This window comes from Pocillopora damicornis, chromosome 5 (assembly GCF_964200805.1).
Source record: "Pocillopora damicornis chromosome 5, jaPocDami1.2, whole genome shotgun sequence".
Taxonomy (NCBI): domain Eukaryota; kingdom Metazoa; phylum Cnidaria; class Anthozoa; order Scleractinia; family Pocilloporidae; genus Pocillopora; species Pocillopora damicornis.
Window position 1 is genome coordinate 8,038,712 of NC_142674.1, and position 25,053 is coordinate 8,063,764.

General features: G+C 34.6%; 1 protein-coding gene across 2 annotated transcripts; it reads right to left on the reverse strand.

Annotated features, from left to right (window-relative positions):
- Positions 1-672: 672 nt before the first annotated feature.
- Positions 673-24,306, reverse strand: LOC113685285 (receptor-type tyrosine-protein phosphatase epsilon). 2 transcript variants are annotated; one of them, XM_089207523.1, is made up of 23 exons: positions 24,015-24,306; positions 21,345-21,551; positions 20,371-20,526; positions 19,359-19,493; positions 17,338-17,482; positions 15,202-15,317; positions 12,901-12,995; positions 11,966-12,059; positions 11,326-11,402; positions 10,941-10,977; positions 9,913-10,010; positions 9,529-9,681; positions 8,756-8,797; positions 7,388-7,557; positions 6,405-6,540; positions 5,337-5,483; positions 4,921-5,014; positions 4,496-4,572; positions 3,737-3,871; positions 2,909-3,037; positions 2,571-2,749; positions 2,177-2,312; positions 673-1,636 (listed from the first exon to the last, which is right to left on the reverse strand). In XM_089207523.1, the coding sequence occupies exons 1-23, from the start codon at positions 24,160-24,162 to the stop codon at positions 1,565-1,567; spliced, it is 2,778 nt and encodes a 925-aa protein (XP_089063649.1). In that variant the 5' UTR covers positions 24,163-24,306; the 3' UTR covers positions 673-1,564. The 2 variants fall into 2 exon arrangements, with proteins under 2 accessions (XP_089063649.1, XP_089063650.1); XM_089207524.1 differs by lacking the exon at positions 8,756-8,797.
- Between the last annotated feature and the right edge of the window lie 747 nt (positions 24,307-25,053).

Consider the following 25,053-nt stretch of genomic DNA (forward strand, 5'->3'; position numbering starts at 1 on the left):
GGCCAAGTGGATCATCAAATGGACTACCTAGATGACTCCAGCCTGCAACATAAGGGTAACTTTCCTGAAATGTACTCATTTGACGTTAAGTCCTTTATCAACAATAAGTTCAGACTTAATATTGATTACAATAAACTTAATAAACAGACTTATTGTTGATAAACAATGATTGTTTCATAACAGTCATATTACAACTTAGTATTTTAACCTGTGTTTGTTGTCAAGCCCAAAACAATTGAAACGCTCAATCCCTCTAAAAATGACATACTCCGAAAATTAGCTTACCCGAAAATAAGTGTATCAAAAAAACCTTAGAACAAATATAAACCAAGGGCTTATTATAGGAATTTTACGGTATCACTGTTTTTTAAAGTTTAACTCAAAATGTATTGTAAAGTGATGATATCTGTGAATCGAATCAAAAGGAAATTTCACAAGAATCTGCTTTCAGAGACAATTGATTGGAAGTCAAGATCAAAGTGATTGAGAAAATCATTTATTGATCGATTTCTGTTTCATGGTGGCTTTGGTGGCTTTGGTGGCTTTGGACACCTGATAGACAGAGAAGATAGTCAATGTCATGTGCTTGCTGGGTGGTGTAATGTTACATTCCCTTAAACTTTCTGCTCGGTCTCATTTATGTTGAAGCATGATCATACAACATACGACTGCTTGTATTTTGAAATGCTTGCTTATTTATTTCTATATCATCTGGGTAATAAACTATTCTAAATATATGTTCAAGTTTCGTAATCGATCAGAATGTTCAAATGACATAATCTTTTTTCTTTTTTACAACAAAATCCACTGTACAGTAACTGGATAAGAAAAACTAAAAAAAAAGTATTTAAAAAAATAGCGTAAGATCCGACGTGAATTTAACGGAACGTGGAAAATTCACCTTGGAAATAATACAGTAAACTGTTTAAACTATACCTAATCTGCAATTCATTTGATTTTCAAACTTAGCGGCAAAGAACTTTACAATATACTTAACAAAAAAAAATTGTATAAACGATGATCGAGATTACTTTTATACAATTCACAGTATATACCCATTTCCTATTTATTGCATAGCTAATTTTCTATGAATTATCACATTTACAATTTAAAACAATAAAAATTTCAAAGTTCTTTTTCAAGCTAGCACACTTGTAATTAACTTTTTCTTGGAAAATATCTACTCTAGCTGAAGGCTTGGTAATCCATTACCACTGTCGAGAAGCTTAAACGAAATCCTGTTACTAACAGCTTTCGGGGCATGACATCTGGCACACTTACATTAGGAAACGACGTTACAAGTTGGAAACAGATGCGCACTTTCGCTTTGTTAACCTCATTAACTTTGTCAGTTCAGTCCTTTATAATCTTCTCCATACTCGCCAATCCTCGTTTCTTTCTACTTCATTAGTGGTAGCTCTGGTTTTTTTTTTTTCCAGCAACCTTACTAAACTAAAATACTAAAGATCCCGATTTTCCAAAATCAAAATCGACATGACCCATTATTTTCCACCTCAGACATTTACTTCTTTTTCTTTACACGACTTTAACCCAAAAGTTGAAGTCACACAAGATGTAAGGAACAGTCAGCTTCAATATACTCCACCAGTGTATCATAACAGAACTCGTACTGCCCCTGTAAACAACACATGTGCTTTTATTATAAACATTGTTCAAGACATGTTTGAAACAATTATTTTGTAACGTGCTTTGGTAGCTTTAGTGTTAAAGAAAAATGTGTTTCACTTTGAGCACGACGAACGCTTCATTGAAAGCGAATGTCTATCTAGAAATTAATTTTCTATGAAGTTGCGTTTTCTTTTGATACATTAATTGGAACACTTTGTAACATCAAAGAAGAGGCGTTAAAATCATGAACCGTCTAACAGTATTTTAGTGTTGAACTGCTGATGCAAACGGACAATATTCGCATTTTTAGACGGTTGCAAATCAGGGTCAATAGCAGCGACAGACTCGCGATTTCAGCCAGAAAATGGGATGAGCCTCTGTCACTGAGATACTCACGAGGCCCACGAGCCAACAACCTTTTGAAAACGTTAGCAATCGCACTTTCTCAAAGGACATCCGGCTTCTGTCCCAGCATAGAATAACTTGAAAAGTAACCAACCTTCTCAGGCGCTTTGGTAAAAAAAAAAGATATATTCCATGTTCTTACCAGAGTTGATACACAGCGAGGTCTCTGATGATTGTATAGGCGAGCTATTTGATAGATGGAGACACTCTTCTCGCGTTCAATCTGATGGTACATTGTATGCAGTAGACAGTAAGCACCTGTCCGTCCTACTCCATAGCTGAGAAGGAACAACAAAGCATTGATTATTGTACTCCTATCAACTTACTGTTACGACATATAACATCATCTTAAGTAGTCATTCAGTAACGAACTCATTTCCTCCTAAGGAGCACATTTTTAACACTCTATCGGTACTTTCCTCCATCCTCAACACATTTTCAAAAATGCTTGCTAGGACATTCTAAGTGAATTTGACATAAACAATCTTTCGTAAAAGTCAAAGAGTAAACCAAACACCATCTGACAAATTTCTTACTTGCAGTGCACCACAACTGGTCCGATCACTTCAAATGGTTTGGCATTAAGTCGTACTTCCCTCTCCCAGCTGTCCACTTTACAGATCAGTTGAAGAATAGTCTGACCAGACCATGGATTGCCATCTTCAGGCCAGTGAAGAAAGTGAAAATGTTGGATATTTCTGTACTCACTAGGGTCCTACAAGCCCGAAAAAATAGAGTTGATTAGAGTTTGCTAATCCTCTCCTCTCCTCCACCCACCCCTCCCTTCACGTGAAAAAAATGACATGGAGTTTAATTTAGAAATACCGCATAAGCATGATGTGAGTGGAAACGAAAGAACTTTTATATGGTGTACCTTGATGGAGACCATTCTTAGTTCTGTGATCAAAATGTCACCACGTGTAGCCTCGGAGTCAGCGGTCACCTCATAGTCACCGAACCTGGTTGTTTCATTTAAAGGCGGTAGATACCTATGGTAAAAACCCTGAAACAGAAAAAAAAAGTTAGTACAAACCTACAGTTATATCACGGCGTTATCGCTTAGTGTTCACAGAGATAACATCTAGAACAAAAATAATTATGAATAAATTAATTTGAAATAATATCAACAGTGTCGTTCATAAACAATACAGACAAAAGAAGAATAACTCCCTGTAAAACTCAACACCCTGGATTGTGAGGGGAAATACCAATGAGCTTACGCAGACTGTAAGAAAGAAGCACAAATCCAATTTGCAAAGCAATGTATACCACGCTACCTTCAATTCTACAAATCAGCTAAGCACGCAAAGGTTACGCCCCTTGGTTTCTAATGATTAACATTGCTGAAAATTACTTCATAATAAAACCAAAGTAACAAAATTAATCTACTCATATGGATCAAAAGGTCACTAAAGCAAAAAGGAAAATAAAAGTAAGCTTAGCGACACTCCACCATGCCCTGAGGCGAATTCTTTATGTAATTGGTTGCTTTCTTCATGTTACCCACCTTTTGTCCTCTTTTTTTTTTTTTTAAAGAAGTGTTGATTCAAAAGTTGGCTAAAATGAGTAGGCTAAGAAAATGCAAGAGTTGGATGAAAAAGAAAACAACATTGACGGATTCCACATTGAACAGGAAACTGACGCAGTGTGGAAGAATAAAAGGTATCACCAAACCGTTGAATGTTTTGTTTAGGTTTTGTACCTCTTCCATCTCTGCTTTGCTGAGCAGCATGACAAGTGAGCGACAGTTTTCCTGCCAAACCATCCTCCAAAAGTCGTCCGTAGTCTCCGCCAGAGGATACTGAGTTGCTATGTAAGCTTCGGACTTCCAGAAACCCTGCAAGACATAATAGGCACACATGTACATTAAAAGCAATAAAGCAATTTTGAAGAAATTTTAGAATCCTGCGAGGCTACAAGTATGTTACGCTTTATTAACTGAACAAAGACCGAAAACAAAACAAAAGAAACAAAGAATCCTATATGTAATCACTTGCAATCCAGCATAACACTTGAAACCCTACGAGTGACCAGCATATAGTTTCTCCTTAGAGAAATACTCAGCTGAATCACTCATTAAGATCATGAGAATAAAGGTAATGATCACCAACTAACAAGCTCTGATCAATAAACGAACTCTCCTTGTCGGTATCAAAGGAAATTTATGAAGAAAATTATGGAGAGTATGGGTACTGATGTTAGGATGTTAAGGGCTCACCTCTGCCTCCCTGCATCCTGGCTCATTTTTTTCATTTTGGTTTTTGTCTTCCCCAACTAGTCATCATTTTAATGCTTTTTACATAATTTAGGTCCTGAGGAAGTTTATCTACTTTTGTTCTTTTCAAATAAATGTATCCAAATCCTTCCTCTACCAAAGAGTTGCTAGATACGTGTTCTTGCACTTTACATCCAGCTCATTTCTAATCTATAATCTTCACAAATAAAATGGACTGATTCTTACCGCAAGGTAAGTTGCATTGATGTAATCTGAACCCTCCTCTCTCGGGCGAGGATACAACTCAACTCTGGAACTGTCAGCTAAGAAGGTAAGAACCAGTAATATGTTATCATTACCATTGAAGATAATTAACAAAACTCGTCACTTAACTGATTGATAGGTGCAGAGTAAGCTCACTGATTAATCTTTATAAAATACCAAAGATACTATGAGTGCCCTGATTGGTCAAAAACCTGTGGTTTCTGTAGCGGTAAACCTATAGGAAAAAGTACTCGAAAACTATGAAAATCTCTTGCCTCCGGCTCGTGATTTACATAGTTTTCTCTTGTTCGCCTAACATCTTGCGCTGGTTAATTCGTCGGTAAAACGAAAGAAAGTGCAATTTATTGATTAAAATAAATCATATAGCCTTAAGACTGAGATGTTACCTGGAATATAATCTACTGATCTATTCTTTGCTAAATTGCACCCACGCTTAGCTTGCTTCAAATTGTAGTATCTCACTTGAATTGCACTCAAGTCCTAAAGTAAACAAAATGAACACAGTGATCAGGGAAAAGGCTTCTGAGCTTTCTTCAATAGAAACATCAATCAGTCTAAACAACTAAATCTTAGATTACAAAATATGGTAAATTTTGAATTCGATCCTGGAATATGCGTCTTGTCACGAGCGCGAGACAAAAATAAAGTCTAAGTTCCCATGACACATCGAGCCAACATTTAGTGATTCTTAATAACTAAAGACTTGGGAGGAAATTAAGACAAAGAAAAACCTCCTTGCAGCAAATTGGTTTATGCACAACCCCTTCCCTTCCCCTCCTGCCTCTGAATGATGAACGCTAACCTCAAATTCCACTTCAAGTCCGCTTGTACTCGAGCAGTTCTTCCTCAACTTCTGTACATGATCTTTCAGTTCATCTATGGGGATTGACAGCTGAAACCCACTTTCAATGAAATGTAGCAAGGCATCATGTACAAAAATGTATTGACACTGAAACAAGAACAAAAGATGTGTTCATGTCTAACTTCAACAGCTTCCAACATAAACTCATGAGGGCACGAAAACAGATGACTCAGACAATACAGGGTAGTAATACTGAGAGCGCTTTTGGATTGGGTGTCGTAACAGTAAAACCAAATTAATCACAACGTCCAATCGGAGGGAGGGACAAAACCCTCAACAGCCAATGAAAACTTAAAGTAAAACCATGTAAACCGCTTAAAACGCGGGAAAATGCAGGCGACCAAGTTGTGATTGGATTAAGTTTTTCCATGTGATTGGTTTAAAGAGTGGCGCGAGTTTTTTGGACCAATCACAGAGCTAAGTAAAGCAAACCCAATGCTACACCGGATGATTTTCGACACTCTAAGATCCTCTAAGACATAACTCAGGTAATGTGCTCAGACAAAGGGAAGAAATAACTTTCACAAAGTCAGGTTTTAAGGGTTATGAAATTTTGGGGTAAAAAAGGTGGAAGAAATTTTTGTGGCATTACATGTTTGCGGCAACAATTGCGGTTAAAAAAACTATCGATAGTAATGTAGAGCGAAATGCCAAAAGTACAATATACATGTATGAGCCGACAGCCGGCATACATAAAGTTCACTGTAATGTATTATTGCATTGTGTTGTATTTCGGACTGTTGCCATGGACCAGTCTTGTGAAGATTGTGAATTGAAGCTGCACGTGACTCAAGTTTCTATACCTCAAGATAAAACACGACAAATGAATAGCGGGGATAAAGATCCTCGCAATACGAATAATTCATATCAGTTGATTCAGTTTTTAACTTATTCATTTTTCCATTTCCTTTGGAATCCGGAGTAATCTACAAAGGAATGCAAGTCGACTGGTTTTAACTACCATGAGCATTTTTAAAATTGCCACCCTGTAATGGTGGCTTCACCAACCTCCTCTTGTACAAGAAGATTTCTCTGTTGACGTATCTGAGCAACAAAGTCAAAGATGTTAACATCCCTCATCTCTATCATTCTTTTCATCATGCTGTGGATAACAATATATGCCCCACTTCGACCAACACCCGCACTGAAACAGAAATGGAATCCACATCTCAGAACAAGAAGTGTTTTTAATCTTTTCACTCCTAGGATCTCATTAGTAATTCTCCTTACTGTCTGCCATACAATTCTCATTCTGTTACTTTGGATACTTTTAAATTGGATCGACTAATTATACCCTAAGTGATATTTTTCTTTATTCTCATGACTTGTCTGTGTGACACTGTATTGATATTGCAAGGAGAAATTCTGCTTTGGTCAGTAATGGAAGTTACAGGGTTGAATCAATTTTGATATTTTTTTTCTGGTCAAAAAAATTAAATGGTACTTAAATTAGCCAAATATCAGATGCCATTCAAAGTTGTAAAACAGATGAATTAAAAAGACTGTTTCATATGGGCAATGACCACTGCCTGAAAGTCTTATTCAACCTGAAACAAAAACACATTTCTAATTCAAAACAGAGCACTTACTCAAATATGAGAAAGCTGGATTGCAGATTCATGCAAAATAAATTCCTCATTCATTTTTAAATGTCATGGAATGTCAGGTACATTCTAAAGCCACAAAGTAAATTCATTTGCCGTTTAATTAATGTCATCAGTCTATGGCCAACGTTTAACATCAGAAGTTTCAATAAAAGCTGGTTACTGGCCATCTATCATCACCTATAACACCTCATACCACCATCTGTTTGGGTTTCAACTTACTGCCCCTTTTTGGGCACAGTCACTTCCCACACCATCAGCAGCTCCTTTTGAAAAAAGTTATTGAAACCCCTAAAATTTTAGCACTGATAATTTTTCAGTATTTGAGAAAAGTTATTGAAACCTCTGAAACTTTAGCACTGATAGTTTTTCAGTAGCAATTATCACCTGCAGTGAACAATGATGGGACCTGCCCCTTCTTGACTAGCAGCACTTGACTTGAATATAAAGTCCAGAGCTGGGTACTCACAACCATGATCTGGAGCACCATGGTCTGGCCAACCAGTGAAATGGTACTGACACACAATCATTGGTTTGACTTCGTCTTCTGTTGCATCCTGCCCAGAAAAAAAGAGAGAAAAATCAAGAATTTAATATACAGCCATGAGGAACTAGTTGATAATAGTATGTAATTCTTATAATAGGTTTTTTTTACATCTCAGAAAACGGTACATGGAATACATCTTTAGTAAATTAGTAAATTGTTATAATCATGAAAATATTACATGTCTTGTTATTACAATTTAAGGCATAATTTTAACACATCATCATAACACAATTAATCATGGTACAATTTTGAGCAGGGCCACCCAATTAAAAGAAAGGTTATATGTAAAAAAAATCACAGTTTGTTCTATATAAAATCAATCACGGCCACGGCACTTGATTCCATACTTCATACATATTCATGTGAACAAGTAGCTAGTTTTAAATTGCAAGGCATATACCAGTATTTATGTTTTGTCCACTTTTATGTATTGCAGAAACCTGTTAAAAAACATGGCCTTAAGTTTTGTTCATATTTTAATGAAAACAAAAAAGCCAATTTGTGTCAACCTTGAAGGTAAAATGGCAATAAAGCACTTATTTCCTTTTTTTTCTGGGTGAATAATTATTTAATAAAAAGAGACTTTCACATAAACTTAACACTTGCTGCCATAGTTGAGTTTGAATCAAACTCAGATTCTCAAAAATTTAAGGTGGCTCATCATGAACTTGTTGTACTTGTTGCAATTAACCTTGTTTCAAAATAAGATTTTAAATTCAGTCTGCCTGCAATCAATGGATTTATCAAAAGTGTTATTAATTATTCTAAATCAAGTGCCTGGGTAAACAAGTTTGTTGAATTAAATTCAAGTAGTAAACTAACAATTTTCAACAAAAATACATGTCAAAAATTTAAGATATTTGATGAAAGTTCACCTTGTAAATTTTAAATTTTTCAATTTTGCTTTGATGTACTATTTTACCATTTTTCAATTTTACTTTGGGGTTCTTTATCATAAAAGCAACTTTGAAAAATAATTACTAGATGAATCATCAATAGCTTATCAAAGGCTAGTAGGGAGGTATTCAATTTTAAAACTGTAACATTTCATTTTCTTTTGTGCCCTCCCTGTTTACATGGCTCAAGATTCCTCTCGGCAAATGTTTGTTAATTTATTTTATTATTTGTTCATTTTTTTATTGTTTTAATTTTATTTACTTTCTTGTTTGGCTGAGATGAACAAGAATATTACTGCAAAGGAATCTTACCCAGTTTATGCCGATGGTAACCATCCTAGATGAATATTTATACTTTGCATGCAAGATAAACAACAGTATAAAAAAGTTAATTTTAAAACAACTGTTGTTCTAATTTATTAGACATAAGTTGAAGTGGACATAAAGGTGATATGTTGTACAATATACCGTGAGCTTACTGAGCTTCATGAATACTTATAATAGTGATAAGTTTTAAAATGACATTTGATGTTATAGTGAGTGACATCCATGTCATTGTACTGCAAGCTTAAGCATCCAAAGAAATGTTTCAAGCCTTAGTATTTGAAAGCCACCATTTGGTGATCATTTCAATAAGAAAAGCTTTGATTGCCAGAAAAAAAGAGACAATAAGTGGCATATTGCACATGAACTTGTCACTGACCATATCACAGGTCTTTGGAATGAACGATATGACTGGCAATTGTTTTTTAAACTTTCCTTCCACAAATAAAGGCTTACAGCTCAAACGACCGAGGAGAAAGGAGCAAATCATAATTAACAAAAACAAAATAGCATAAGAATGATATTTCAAGCCAAAATTCATCACAATTCAGCCCAAGACCATGAACACTTCCTAATGAAAACACTGCACCTCGCTGTGTGACTGTCAAACACAAGTTGCAGAATTGGTGACTTTCACACCAAAATTTTTAAGACTTACCATGCATGGGTATAGGTACTGCCTTGTTGAATATAAAGTCAATTTTACTCTAATCGTACATGTTGATCTCATATCTGCTCAAAAATGTAAACTTCAAACATACCTGACTATAGTGTGTGCTGTGTTCAACTGGTTTTACTTCAAATCGACGCAAAGTGTAATGAGCAAAAGCCTCCTCATCTAAGTAGGTTACTCTTAGGGGACCATGAGCTTCACTCTTAGCTTGTTTAGAAGGCCAGTACATTGCACATTTATGCTGAGAGGAAATGTAAGGAATCTCAATCTCAATTCAAATGATTCATCATAGTATATTTGATTTACAACTTACGAATAGTAGTCAAATTTTAAATTCCATAATATCACAAGCAGAAATGTGTGCACCAAGTCAACACTGACCAAGGGCACCATTTGGCTTTAAGAGAATTTCACATCCCTATGGTACATTTTATAAATAAACAAAAAAATAATTTTGACAAGCATGACTTACCCTTCCTTTTTCTATGATATTCGTGATCATGACCACAACTGTACAGTTTTGTTCCCAGACCATCCTCCAAAAATCTTTGATTGTGTTAGCCATGGGTCCTTCAAAAGACCAAAAATAAATGGGACTTAAGATGTTGTATTCTTGTTAACTACAAGGTTTCCAGCAAAAGATCAATGCTTTTATTACTTGGAAGAAACATGAATATCTCCTTAAATAATTAAAGTAGTTATTGAAACTTTAGCATATTTTTAGATGATAGTAATAGCATCAGAAAAGCATAAGGTAAAGTACCATTAATCAATTAACAATTTTTCAATAAAAAGAAACATGTGCAAACAAACACTGATTGAGGGAGATGAATTTTAAACTGCAGCAAATTCCTAGCTGGTATAAAAAAATTAAAATTAATTACCAAGGATGTTGCCAAAAGAGCCCTTCCCTGCACAATGCCTCCTTTACAATCTCATAAATTAACCTTACAAATGTTACACTTTCCATACTTTACTTTCAAAAATTGTCACCTGATTTAAATTTAACAATTGGTTCATATCTCAGCATGCATTCATCGAGATATGAAGCACATGGGAAATTTGGAGAGCACAAAAGATGTGTAAGAGTTGCTCGAGGCGTAGCCAAGAGCAACTCTAGCTTCTTGAGTGCTCTCCAAACTTCCCAAGTGCTTCATATCTTGATGAACGCACAGCTGACATATGAACCAATTGTTTTATAACATTTTCAACCCAATGGAAAATTTTTTTTTCGAGGGATTTGTTTGCTGACGTCATGAGTGTGCACAATAGGAATATGAAGCATGTTTGCGCGATTGAATTTGATTAGACAAATTTACTCACTATGTTATGATGAAAGGTAGTAATTATGATAATTTTGTGTAACATCAAAAAACAGTGTGAACGGATAGAACATAACAAAGTGATGATGGCGTATATCATTATGAGTATTATAGTGAGCTTGAAAATTATTTTAATTGTAATAGTCATAATCATTGTACATCAAAATGTCAGCCTTACCTTGAGTTGCAATGTAAGCATTTACTTTCTTGAAGCTCTAGAAATCAAATAAAAAAAATAGTTACCAATAAAATGGTAGTAATAATAATACTTTTGTTCTGCTGATTGTAGAGACATGTGCACTCTGATTGGTCAGGGATTGTAGCATATCTATCTATAATCACCTCATGCAAGGTGATTATAGCAAGAGGGCTAAATTTCAAAATGGCTGCCTCACATTTGGTCGTATAGTTTGGTCAATGTTTCTGAGAAAGTAGTACACTCAATAGAATAAAACTTGATTCATTTGCAAAGAGCACAAAAGATATTAAAAATTAAAAAACACTTTTCGAAAGAAAGATATGAAATTTTAGCTACCAACAGCTTACTACTAAATCACACTTACATCAACATAGTTTCCATTGATATAGTGTGAATCTGGTTCATTTTCTGTCAAAGACAGAATCACCCTTGAATGATCATCTGTTCAAAGAGAAAAAAATTATGTTTATGCACACATGCATAAACATGCTTTACTGATTCCAAGTGAGCAGTGGAATAAAAATTAAAAATGATGATAACAGTCAACAAAAAAGATGATAACAGAAATGTGTTACATATTATGGTCATGTCACTTAAAGAAAAATTGTTCTTCTCACTTGATCTAATGTTGTTCAAGGCCAAAATAAAACATGTAAGCTGTTACCTCAATGTCAAAAACAATTTTATTTAAGGATTTTTAATAAAAAAAATCCATCCTTTAAAGATCATGTTCCAATCAAGAAAGCTGGATCTTATGGCAACAGTGACAACTGCCCACACCAAGACAGACATCAGCAAAATGTACTTCTATCACTTATGTAACAAACGTTCATGAAAATATGCTACTATAATTGCCAACATGGCAGTGTTGTTAAATAGCAACATGGCTACTCCACTTAGAAGCTCTAAAATACTTAATAGCAGACTCTCCAGTATCATGTTCGACATTATCATTCAAGACCCATGACTGTGCAACAAGTTTAGGACAAAAAATTGTTACTTACAAGCTACAATATTATTATATCTATTTTTGGATTGGTTCTCTGGTTTTTCACTGTTTATCCATGTCTTGCTCTTGACATGAACACTTTGCAATGACTAGAAAGAGAAAAACAATACTTAAATTATTGACTTCATCCAATTCAAATTGCAAGTATTTATTTTGCCCTCCAGACTTCACAAAATACAAAAAGGCAATTCATCATTCTTCTACTACCCTGTTTTACCATTATAGGGCAATAAAAGGTGTGAAATATGCCACAATATTACAGTATATGGACAAAAAGCTAAAAGCTGGGCAGACAGAAGGATCCTAACTTTCCATTATTTAAGCTTCACTTTTCACTATGAAAGAGCTTTTATTAAGTGCATCAAATTTTTTGTCCGTCAAACTGGTTTTTGTTTGTGTGTGTATTTGTTAACCCATGTCTAAGATAGTTTTTATATACTTCTGCACTTCAAATCTCATCTTGTCTATAATATAATTCAAAATTAATTCTTATCAGAAGCATTAAATCCAGATGTATTTCTTAGTGTGAATTTGCTCTCCTCGACAAAATCTCATCTTATCTTCTCTCACCAGCACTATTCCCTAATCTGGGACAAAACTTTTTCATTGTAAACTTTGTAGCATTGCCATTACCAGAGATCATTGTTTCTGTCATCAACTGAAAAAAACTGTCATTTAAATTTTATAAACCAAGTTATTCTGAATCAAGATTAAAACCTAATTGTAATGATCTCAAACATTGTTCCCTTTTACCTTCCAGTTGAAATCTTTCTGTACAGAGACCTACACTTTTTTCAAAATAAAAAATTGCATTCCCAATTTAGCTACCTTCTGTCCATGTGTTTTCTTAACTAGCTGAATCATTAAAAGGAGGATAAGCAAGCTTAAACAAATAGAGAAAACAGATAATATGAAAATGATCAACTTTACCTCAAATTCCTGATTGAATCTGTAGTCGCCATCTGTATGCAAGAGTTTCACATGAGCTGCAAAATTTTCCACAGGAATAGTTCCATGTTTATATTCTGAAACAGAGCAATGAATTAGCTTTTATCCTGGATGAAAAGTTAAAAGAAAAGAAAGAAATGCTGCTGAAAATACCCATAATAATTGTTCACAGTGTTAAGAGTCTTAAATATTTAATAGCAACAGCCATAAGTTCAGCTAATAAGTTCTAAGCCCTTTTTCCTTATGAAATACACCCTTGTCAAATGAATCACCAACACCATCACCCACACACACCTTGATGCATCTTTTCTCATCCCAATTGTGAAGAGAAAATTTTAAAACTAAAACTTATCTTAAAGTTAAACTGATGAATATGCTATATGTGGCAAGTATGTCTATATTATCTGATTAGCATTTCCACATCACCAGAAAAAAATTAATATTAAGCTAATTAAAGTAAAAAAGTCATTGTGCTTCCTTTTAAAATACAACAGATTGATCAAATCAGTTCATGTAAAAAAAAACCACGTATTTTTTACAGAATGGCAAATGGATTAAAACTGCTTAGATTTAAAAATCCTTGAAGAAATGCAAATTCAACCATCCAAAACAATAGGAATAATTTGCATACAGAATGTATCTATAGACCACAAAAAGTACAACAAATGATATAATCTGAGACAAAATATACAGCAACTTTGATTCTTGGGATTTCTTAAGAAAAATATATAATCTAAAGCTGTACAGTGCTGCAAAATCTAGAAAGTAACAGACAGTTCATAAGCTTTATATGGACCTGATGTTTGTGCCGCTGAAACTCTCCCCTCCATCTCTAGCTGAATTCAAAATTCATACAGATATCAAGATTTGTGCATAGAAACTACCACACAGGTAGAAAATGAAAAATGCTGGTAGACTTCAAGGAAATAAAAATTTCATTTTCCATCAAATTACTAGTGAGGCTGTTTATTTTTAAAAGTGATCCATCCTCCTAATTTTCTGGTTGTCATTTAGAGCTGAGAAATATGCCTTATGAACTTCTAATATCATGAACAGGTATTTCTCAATAAGAAATGATTGCCTTGGATTGTTAATAATTTATTTCAACCAATTACTAGATAAGATGAAAAGAGGAAACCATAATTAGCCCTTTTGGTGGCATTTGTGGCAAATACAGGTATGAACAGATTTATGAAATAACTTATAGTGTGGGGGAGATGATTTCAACCATGTATAACCCAAGGTAAAAAAAAAGACACTTTTTGAGTATCATCATCTACAGTTTCAAATACAATTACTTCACAGCACATGGAACCAAATGGAGTTGCACAAATACACATGCAAGAGACCAATTAGCCTCTTACGTAGGCAGAACATGACGATAGTCTTCATCCATAATTTGGGATATTACAACTTGAAACAGAATAAAGATAACCCAACTGATACGATAAAACTGCCGAATGATAACAACATCATGATTCACTTGTCAGACAATGTACTGTTCAAGAAACCACAATGGCAGATAATTTGCTAAATATCACAGAGCCACAAGTCAAATATTAAGTAAGTATATTGTCTGTGAAAAGTCAAGAATATTAACTGTGAAATTATTATCAAAAAGTTTCAATCAATATTTAAACAATTCAAACATTTTGTTTATTATTAATAATACATTTTGTCAATCTGCTAAAACAAACTAAAGGTCTACTGTAAAGTAAGAGAGATCTAAGAACAAAACACCTATGACATGAGATAGCTTTACTCTAACTCATTCTCATAGAAAACCTACAACACTTAAGTAAACCTTGTGAACTAGAAAGTATGGTCAGGCTTACCCAGGGTGAATGACTGTGATATATTGTATTGTAAGTTACATAATAAACATTGTTAACATTACACAGCTAATAAGATTAAAAAGCAACCTTACCATAACAAAAAGCATTCATTATGTTCAAAGTGCTCAAAGTCTGAAACGCTGCTTTTTGTGGTTAAAACCCATGTACACTTTATACAAAATAAAAATACTATATTATGACTTAGCCCTTTCATTCCTATGAGTGACCAATACAGAATTTCTCCTTACAATATCAATACAATATCAACCAGATAAGTGATGAGAATAAAGAAAAATATCAATTTGGGGATAATTAGTTGATCCAATACTAAATTCTCTGATTTAACATTATAAGAATTGTATTATTGACAGTAAGGAGAATTGCAAATTTGATCTGGGAGGTCAAGGGTTAACAAAACTAAGTTAACATTTTCAAGCTAAGATCTTACTTGAATACCCAACAAGGCTTGGTCTTCGTGGCTTAGTTGGTGTGTCGGGAGGTATAGGGTCACTTGGAAAGAATACATTACAGTACTTCTTACAACAGCATTGGCATCTCCTGTACCTGATAAGAGAGAGAAAGAATGATTGAATTAGTTCAGCCAGAAGCTTTAAGTTCAGCTTATTTATAATTAAAAAAAGGAAACTTCTACATGCTGCTATTGTGTTTGGGATGCTTCTTTGCCAATGCAAGTGCCTTTAAAAAAACTAATTTTGGCAAAAAACACTGCTTGGTCAAGCACAATGGATTCAAATAGTTTTCTTTGCTAGTATATAGCTCCAATTTGCCATTTTAAGTTAGCTGGCCCACTTCAAACAGCCAAGTGATTTGCATTTCAAAGTTTCCACATTAACATAGCAACAGACAAGATGACACAGCTTACAATGAGCCTTTTAATGGCAAATGGGGGTAAGCATTCACTCTGAGGAAGGGCTAATGATTGAAAGGTCAGCTTAAGGTCAAATTAGAATAAAAACCACTTGATAAAACCAAATTTGTTGATTGTTTTTAGTTGCAGTTTACCTGTCAGGGTCAATCCTCTCCTCATCACCCGCAGATCAAGATATTATTTATTTTATACTTTAATTATTTAACTTATCTAATTTAACTTTGGCTGAAAAATTCTCTATGGGGAGCAAAGAGCCCAGTGAGATCTGCCCAGCTGCTAACCCTTTACATCCTAACATCAGTATGCATATTCTCCATACTGTTCTCTATACATGTTCTAAGGTGATGACAAGGAGAATTAGTTGAACAATCAAGAGCATCTTCTGTAGGGGATCATTTCCTTTACTCTCATGACCTTAATGCCTGAATCAGGGGTGATATTGTAAGGAGAAATTAGATTTTGGTCACTCTTAGGGGTCAAAGGATTAACATATATATATAACTCTATGGCTCATAAGCTGGACATATGCCAAATTAACCTTTAACTCGACAATTTGAATAAGATTGAGTGACATTATTTCAACTGATTTCAAATAAAGTTACTAGGATATCATATCACTAACAATTCAGGTCATATTAAGCCTGTTTCAAAGGGTCAATGACTCCCCTCTCCTACACTGTCAGTGCTTAATTGTATATGAGGTTACAAATTGTCAAATGATGGCAGCCACTTGGCTTGGGTTGTGCAAACTGAGATTTATTACATCAGTAAGCATATTCTCCATACTGTTCTCTATACATGTCCTAAGGTGGCGACAAGGAGAATTAGTTTAACAATCAAGAGCACCTTCTGTAGGGGATCATTTCCTTTACTCTCATGACCTTAATGCCTGAATCAGGGGTGATATTGTAAGGAGAAATTAGATTTTGGTCACTCTTAGGGGTCAAAGGATTAACATATATATATATAACTCTATGGCTCATAAGCTGGACATATGCCAAATTAACCTTTAACTTGACAATTTGAATAAGATTGAGTGACATTATTTCAACTGATTTCAAATAAAGTTACTAGGATATCATATCACTAACAATTCAGGTCACATTAAGCCTGTTTCAAAGGGTCAATGACTCCCCTCTCCTACACTGTCAGTGCTTAATTGTATATGAGGTAACAAATTGTCAAATGATGGCAGCCACTTGGCTTGGGTTGTTCAAACTGAGATTTATACTTAGTGAACCATGCTACAGAGCAGGAATCAGGCAAGCACACTGTAAGTAATGAAATCAATGGGCTCAAAATTAACTTTCTCTTTACTTTGCGCCACTAAATTCCTTTTTTTGTGTGTGTCTTTTTTTTTTAATGTACATTACAGCATAACTGGAAATAGTTGCTTCAACAACCTCTCTCCTTTAGCCCTTTAATTAACTCCCACAATCTGATTGTTAATTCTCCCATCTAGCTGCTACATATTTTCTTGTAAAGTAGCTGGGAGAATTTGGTGTTAGATCAAGATAACAACTTTTACCTAATAAGTTTGAGTATTCTCATTATCTGCTTGCTGGATAATGTATGGATATTGTAGGGAGAAGTAACATGTTAATCACGTCTGGGAGTTAAAGGGTTAAGTCCAATATCGTTTTTAGGATTATTAAAAGATATACTTAATGAAATAGAAAAGCAGGTGAACCTCACCTCAGCCGCAAAAATGCTCCCACAGCAGCAGCAACAACAAGTAGCCCAACGAAAACTCCAAGAAGAGTAATAACTAGTGTTGAATGTGTGGGTGTGGGTGTGGTGCTGTCACTTGCTGAGACAGTAGTACTGCTAACTGAACAACCTACAATAATAATAATTTCATGTAATCAAAGGTTATCATTAAATAAATATGAAGGCCTTCTAGTATCACCTACTGATTTTCAAAACTGGCATAAAATCTTGTTTGATCATATAATTAACAAAAATCGAATATTTGCTAAAAAGTTGTTCAAGCTCATATAGAACAATGAACCAGGCCTAACTATGATCACAAGGTTTCCCATGTACTTTTGAAAATTTGTTTATAACAAAAAACAGCCAAACAACATATTTGCCAAATTTGTTTTCAGTTGTTGGTGATCATGAAGCAGCCACAGTCAACAACAACAACCTCTTTATTTGTAACCTAGATTAATTAACATGACACAAAAAACATATATTACATGAAAAACGAAGACAGTTCAGGCTGCCTATAATAACCGTGGAAGGCTAAAAGATAGGGCAGCCTTACTTAAGTTATTAACCCTTTACACCCTAACATCAGTATGTAAACTCTCTGTACTGTTCTATAAGCATTTCCTAAGGTGCTGATAAGGAGAATTTGTCTAACAATCAAGAGCTTTTATTGTAGGTGATCACTACCTTCATTCCCCTAACCTTAATGTTTAATTCAGGGGTTATATGGTAAGGAGAAATTAGATGCCATTCATTCTTAGGGGTTAAAAGGTTAATAAATTATTATATTAAAGGGTCGAGTACCACACACACACACTACACAAAACACAAAAAGAAAAAGTAAAAAAAGCTGGTAGAAAAAGAAAGACAACAAAACAAAGCAAAGTATACCAGTATTTAATATTATGGAAAACCAGAAAAAATATAATAGTTTGGGTAAATGTGCAATTAATATTTAGCAATAAGAATTGACTTTTCCTTAAAACATTTGAGAGAGAGAAGCATAATTATATCATCACTTGTATCATTCCAAACTTTAGCATCCTGGAACCTTATGTTGAAATTCCATAATTTGTTCCGGCTTTTGGGATGTCAGAAATAATGTAACCAAATGATCACATGTGAGTTCTGTCCCAGCCATTTTGGTAATTGAAAAGGCAAGCGGTGTGGTCAGAGGAATAACCATTGCGTGAGACCTTCCAATGGGGTTTTTGATGTCGTTTTGGTGCTCAATATCAGTATCTGGGCAACTGCCCATCTACCCCTCCCCTAACTCAACAACAGTCACTTGACAACAAGGCAAGGTTAATGTTGGGTTAGGGGAGGGGTAGGTGGGCAGTTGCCCAGATATTGATCCCACCCCTTTTGCTTATTTGGTTTGGGACAGATGTCTCTGTTACTTTTTCACTAGAATAGGATGTCCCTGTTGTACTAAATTAGTAAAATAGTAATGTCTGACTTGTGCTAGTGTCTGTAAGTGTTGTCTTTTTAACGTAAGATTAACTGCACATTAATTTCTATTGGCTTGAAAAGAAGTTCAGTTGAACCCTAGAGACTTGATTAACTGCCAACCAAAGTTAAAATTACCTTGAGTTATCAGGGTTTTGAACAAAAAGACCAGAAACACTTGATTTAAGAGGTTTTATGCTTATAAATGTTTTAATGTAACATTTCTAGCAATGTAAGGGTATAAAAACAAAAAAACAAAACAAAACCATGAAAACCACAAGTAAATGACATTAAAATGCAATCTTCTGGGGCAAATTATTATGGCTCATTAGTTTGCAAAAGTGAAAATCAACTTCAAGTTATAAAGGGTAAAATTGCAAAGAAAGTACAGGTGCTCAATTACAGCCAATTGCCAGACTACATTGTCTACAGAATAACAAGCGAAAAATTGAGCAGCTAGTGCACCAGTCATATTTGGGTAAATTGTGATGATTATGATTAGAGTAGTTAACCCATGAACATAATATTTGACATGATAGGAAAAGCTTTCTCACCTTTAACATGCACAATTGTGGACCCATTTTTTGCAGTAAATCCAGGATTTTCCTTTAGATTGTTCCTGGGAGAGCAAATATAATTGCCATGAAGATCACAACTTGCATTTCTGTATTTCAGTCGTGAGATGTTTCCTTATGAAAATAAATAACAAGTTAAATGTAATTTTCAACATTACAACACAATAAGAACATTCTAGAAATTCTACCTTAACTCCAGGGCACACATCCACATATCTGGCTCAAGATACTAAATTTTTAAATTCACTAGGAGCTTGAGATACAAAAATCCAAAGGCTAATACAAAGTTTGAGTTACTTGGATTATACACAATAAGTAGAGTGTACTGTCAGTCATTATGAGGGAGAGATGGAAAAGCCTTTGGTCACTTTAAAGTGCCAGTTCTCTCTGTAATTTCACTGTGGAAGTTTCAGTTCAGAATCTAACAAATTTGGTGACCCACTTCTAGGGGAAAAAAAGAGGGCAATAATGTTTTATTCCATTGAATGGGTTAGCCTAATAAAAAGGAATAAAAATGAGATACTAAAGATACTGCCAGTATTAAAGGTGTTTAATTCATAGATCTCTTAGTGTGTATATTTTACTTCCTGGAATAAGCACCCATGCTCTAATAAGCCCCTCCCCCCCCCCCCACATAAGCAGCCACCCCCTCCTCCCTCACTTTCTTAAATAGTAGGGATGCAAAGAAAACCAGCTTCTATTACCACTTAATTTATAACGTTTTGAGCTTCAAATACAACAAAATCAGTACAGGTTAATAATTTCTTAGTAAGTGCACTCCACAATTAAGCACCGCTCCTTTTAGAACCCAGGCACTTATTCTAGCAAACACCCTAGTTATTATTCCTTTATGCTGTTAGAAAGGTGTTCAGGAGAAAAACTATATATCAAACAGTGAATATTGTTTGATTTTAAACCCAATTCTTAAATAGCTTAAGAAACATAACCATTAATGACAGATAAAATTGAAATCTAGTCTGTGATGTCTCACCTGAAATGTTAGAGCAGCTATCATCTATGCTTCTGTTCCTAAAAAACCAGACTACTTCAGAAACTGGTGGTACACCAGCAATTTGGCAAGAAATTTCAATTTTCTGACCAAATGTAAAATTTGTCGTCTTTGATGAAATTTCCCCTTCAGCCCCATCTAATCAAAAGAAAAAAAAACTCTCTATATGTTAGATTCCATAATATACAACTGAATGCAGTAATATTGTAATAAAAAGGCAAAAAGAAAAAAGAAAAACAACAAATTTTGAATTACTAAGTACATTCGAACTTGATAATCCAGACCTCCATAATCCAGATTTTTCAATTATTCAGACTCACTTCTCTGGTCCCATTTTTTCACAAGTATTAATTGGTCACATTGGAGTTTCCCATCAAACAAAAACACAGGGGAATAGGTTTTTACTACAGAAAACTAAGAGTGAGTCTTGCCACTGAAAGGTAAATTTTGCCATAGCAGACGAGAGGTAATGTAGTTTCTACAAGCTTTTCTGAAAAATTTTTTCTGAAAAATTATGTACATTGCTTATCAAAATTATTTACCAACCAAGTAGAATGTCAGTATAGGAGAATCTTTCATCTAGCAATTATAACAACAGGAACAAGCCAAGTTTTCCATTTTTTTTTTGTATGTAACTTTTTGTGGACAGTTTTTTTAGGGCAACTTGATTGATCTTGATCCTGGTTTAAATGGAAAAATCTATAATACCCTCAATTTTGAATTAAGCTGATCAAATCCTCGAATCTGGTCATTTTGAGCTCTTTGAGGAAAAGCCATGCATATGATAAATGTCCCTAACCAGAGGAATATCATATAACCAACTGACTAAAGATAGCTGGTAATCCAGGTTTTGTAATTAAATGGCTGGAATCTATCATAAAGAGCACAAAAAAATGATACTTTTCTCATTCTTAGAACTTACAACCCATTAAAAAAACCAACTAAATGTAACTTACATTGGACTATCACATTAAAAGAATGTTCTGATGAACTAGAATTCCGACACGTGTAGATTCCACTCATATTCCGCTTGATACTTGACTTAGAGAAATTCTGACCAGTATGGAGATGTTCCCCATTGTTTCTTGTCCAATTGATGCTGGCATTTAAGGCAACCAGAGGGCACTTCAATGTCATATTTTCAAACTCAATGAATGTAAGATCTAAAAATGAATCAAAAGGTTTAAAATCAATAAATTAAAAAATCAAAACTAAATCTTCTTCTAGTGTCAAGGAATTAAAAATAATTGTTCAGTTTAAGTGAGGTCTGAAAATTCAGGGTGTGAAATTAATTTTTTTTCTGATAGCCACTTGGCTCCTAAATTTTTCAAAGTGGTAGCCAATTCAAAAAAAGTTGGTCACCATTTTTATAGACAAACAAAACCCTTTTTTTTATGCTGTCAGCATACTAGATAGACCCTCCAAAATTAAATTCTACAAAGTTCTACAAAGTGGACACTACGATGGCTGATATACAACATTCAAGCTCACCTCAATCCTAGATGGCGTCTTGTTATCAATCAAGATGCATTTGCCACATTTTGGAAACAAACTTAACAAGGAAGTTTGCCACAGAATTATCTTTGCAAATCTATTTAATTCACTATATCTCTAGGTATGGTCATGATGAAGCATTCTAGTCACCAATTTGGCCACTACTTTTGAGGATTCGGTCGCCAAAGTGAAAAATTTAGTCACATTGGTGCCTGTATTAGGCGCAATTTCACACCCTGAAATTGTTCCAATCAAGATGATTAATTTTTTTTAAAGAATTGTGTTTATAGCTTTCAGCTTGAAAAATTGACTTAAGTCTGCCATAATACAAACAGGGGTTTCATTAACCCTTTAACTCCCAGATCAAATTTGTAATTCTCCTTACTGTCAATCATACAATTCTCACAATGTTAGTTGAGAGAATTTAGTATTGGATCAACTAATTATCCCCAAATTGATATCTGTCTTTATTCTCATCACTTATCTGGGTTATGTTGTATTAATATTGTAGGAAAAAATTCTGTCCTGGTCACTCATGAGAGTTAAAGGGTTAAGGACCAGGCAGCAGGAGGATTGAATAGCTGTCAGAGAAAATCTGACAAAGGACTAATGCTTGAAACATCAGCTCTAGAAACTCTTTACAGTGGCCAATCCATGTTATCAATTCAGCTGATAAAACCAAATTATCTTGGAATTCATCAATTAATTATGTATCAAATCATGATTCAATTATCTTAAGAAATGGCTACTGACACATGTTAGTTTCTGCTTAAAACTTTAGAAAACTTATCTCTGAAATTGAAAAAAATTCCAAATTGTGCCAGGAAGCACATCTCCAAGCCACCTGGTGGGGGGGGAGAAGGGGGAAGGGGGAAGGGGGGAGGGGTAGGCTCTAAGCCTTCAATGAAATATGCGTGAGGGCCAAATCCAGTTACCTTCAGCTTGAAACCTAGTCAAACCCCTTACATTGCTATCTGATCTTAATGTTGCGGTGTAGATAAAAGTAAGTAACAGGGCTCTATTACCTCAAAGATCCCTTAACCCTTTAACTCCCAGAAGTGATTAACATAAAACTTCTCCCTACAATATCCTTACATTCTTCAACAAACAGGTAATGAGAACATTCAAACTTATCAGGTAGAAGCTGCTATCCTGATCTAGCACCAAGTTCTCATAACTAATTTACAAGGAAATGTGTAGCAGCTACAGGGGAGATTTAACAATCAGATCTTGGGAGTTAAAGGGTTAATTTGAAGTCAGCATGACATAAATGGCATATACGTTTTAAAACAATTTTAAAAAAAAGATTAGCCTCTATTATCCTAGAAAAGAATGAAAATTTGGTCTTTTCAAGCACCACACAATTTAATTTATATGAGGGTGAGTTAACATGTTGCTGAGTAGAACATTGGAATGCCACCTGTCTAACAAAAATTGAGTTAGCCACTACTGTCAAATAAAGATCAAAACAGATGGGCAGAGAAACACTGATATCACAATTTCACACTAACATAATTCAAGAATAGGTCTAATTGCAATGCAATGACATCTTTATCAATTCCGTAGCATGACTTGTCAACAGAAAAGCTCTCAAGACAAAGATAAAAACAAAAGGATATGAAACTCTGTGGTTGATCTATTACCCAGTAAACCACAGAATCATAGAATATTTATCATGCGGATTTAAGGGAAAATAAGGCATAGGAAGATGGCTTAGCAAAGTCCCTATAATCTTCAAGAGTAGCGGGGCAAACAAATCTCTCACGATTTACTTCGCGACATAATCAAAAAGGAGGAACGTAAAAAATTTGATCATGAATTCTAAACCAATGATGAACAGTTTCACAATATCTCATGTAGTAACACGAATCTTTCTTAGGATGCGCTTGTGTTCGTGTCCATGTTCAAAAGTTAAATAAAACGTAAATAAAGGGGGAAGAAAAAAGGAAAAAAAGACTGAAATAAGAACATACTCAACTGGGGTCAATACGTCAAATAAACCATTTACTTGACTACCTCTTGAACAATCACGGAAGCTTATAGCTACTTGAACAAAATTAATCGACCACAGTCAACCCCAGAGGCGGAAACGAGAAAGAAAGCAAAAAAGAAAAGGTTTTGAGACAACTTACTTTCGGAAAGTGCGTTAAGACTACCCACAAACAGCCATAGCAACATAAAAACATTCACTAAGATCACTGGAATAAACTTGACAGGTTGCCTCGCGCTGAAGCCATCCGGTGGTTTCACGCGATTTGAAGCCGCAACTAGTCCATGCATCGCTCTTGCTTCGAAGATTTTATCAAAATAATACCACACAGACCATATTGATGAATGACTTAGAGAAACAACGAAAACTGACGAAAATGTGCCGCACTCTTTGGAACTTCACTTCAGCGGCTTCCTTCACTTCCTCTAACGCCTGCCGCCATCTTCTTAAGGTCACGTGACACAATAATGGAAGTGAATTAATTGTAATTCTGTTGAGGGTTGATTGTCTGAGACAAACACAAATCTGTTCGATTCTGCTTACCTTAACTTGACCCAAAACTATTTATCCTTACATGAATCAAGAGGAATATCCCGAATCACAGTTCTGTTGCACGAGAAGATCAGCTAATTATACTGCTATTTAGAAAATTAATGACTTTGAAATAGTGATTTTGAGTTTCCCACTTGGATAACTTGTTTCATTTTGACACTGCACAATCCAAATCAAATTTCAAAATCATTAACCTTTCTATATTCTGAAGATTGCAGTGTCCAGTCCTTCCTTTTCTCGTTGTCATCTATATTGACATTCAAATAACATTGTATTTTGTCCATTATATTGCACTCAGACAAAAGAAACTTTTCTCAAATTTTGCCGACCATACAAACATATGAAGGGATGGAGGACTTTAGAAAAAAATGGAAACATACAATGGGTTTGTAGTGCTTTTCCCTTATAATTAACCACATCCTTGTTGGGTAACTTTTTTTTTGAAAGCTTTTCATTCACAAAACAGATGCACAAACATTTTCTTTGATCTTTTAAGAAAATATTGTTGCTGCTCTTTTCCTTTGTTTCTCTTTTGTTAAATTTTTCGTTTTGTTTGAATTTTCATCTCCTTTTTTTCCTGAGGATTACTACCAACCCCACCACCACCCCCACCCCCTAAAAGGAATTAT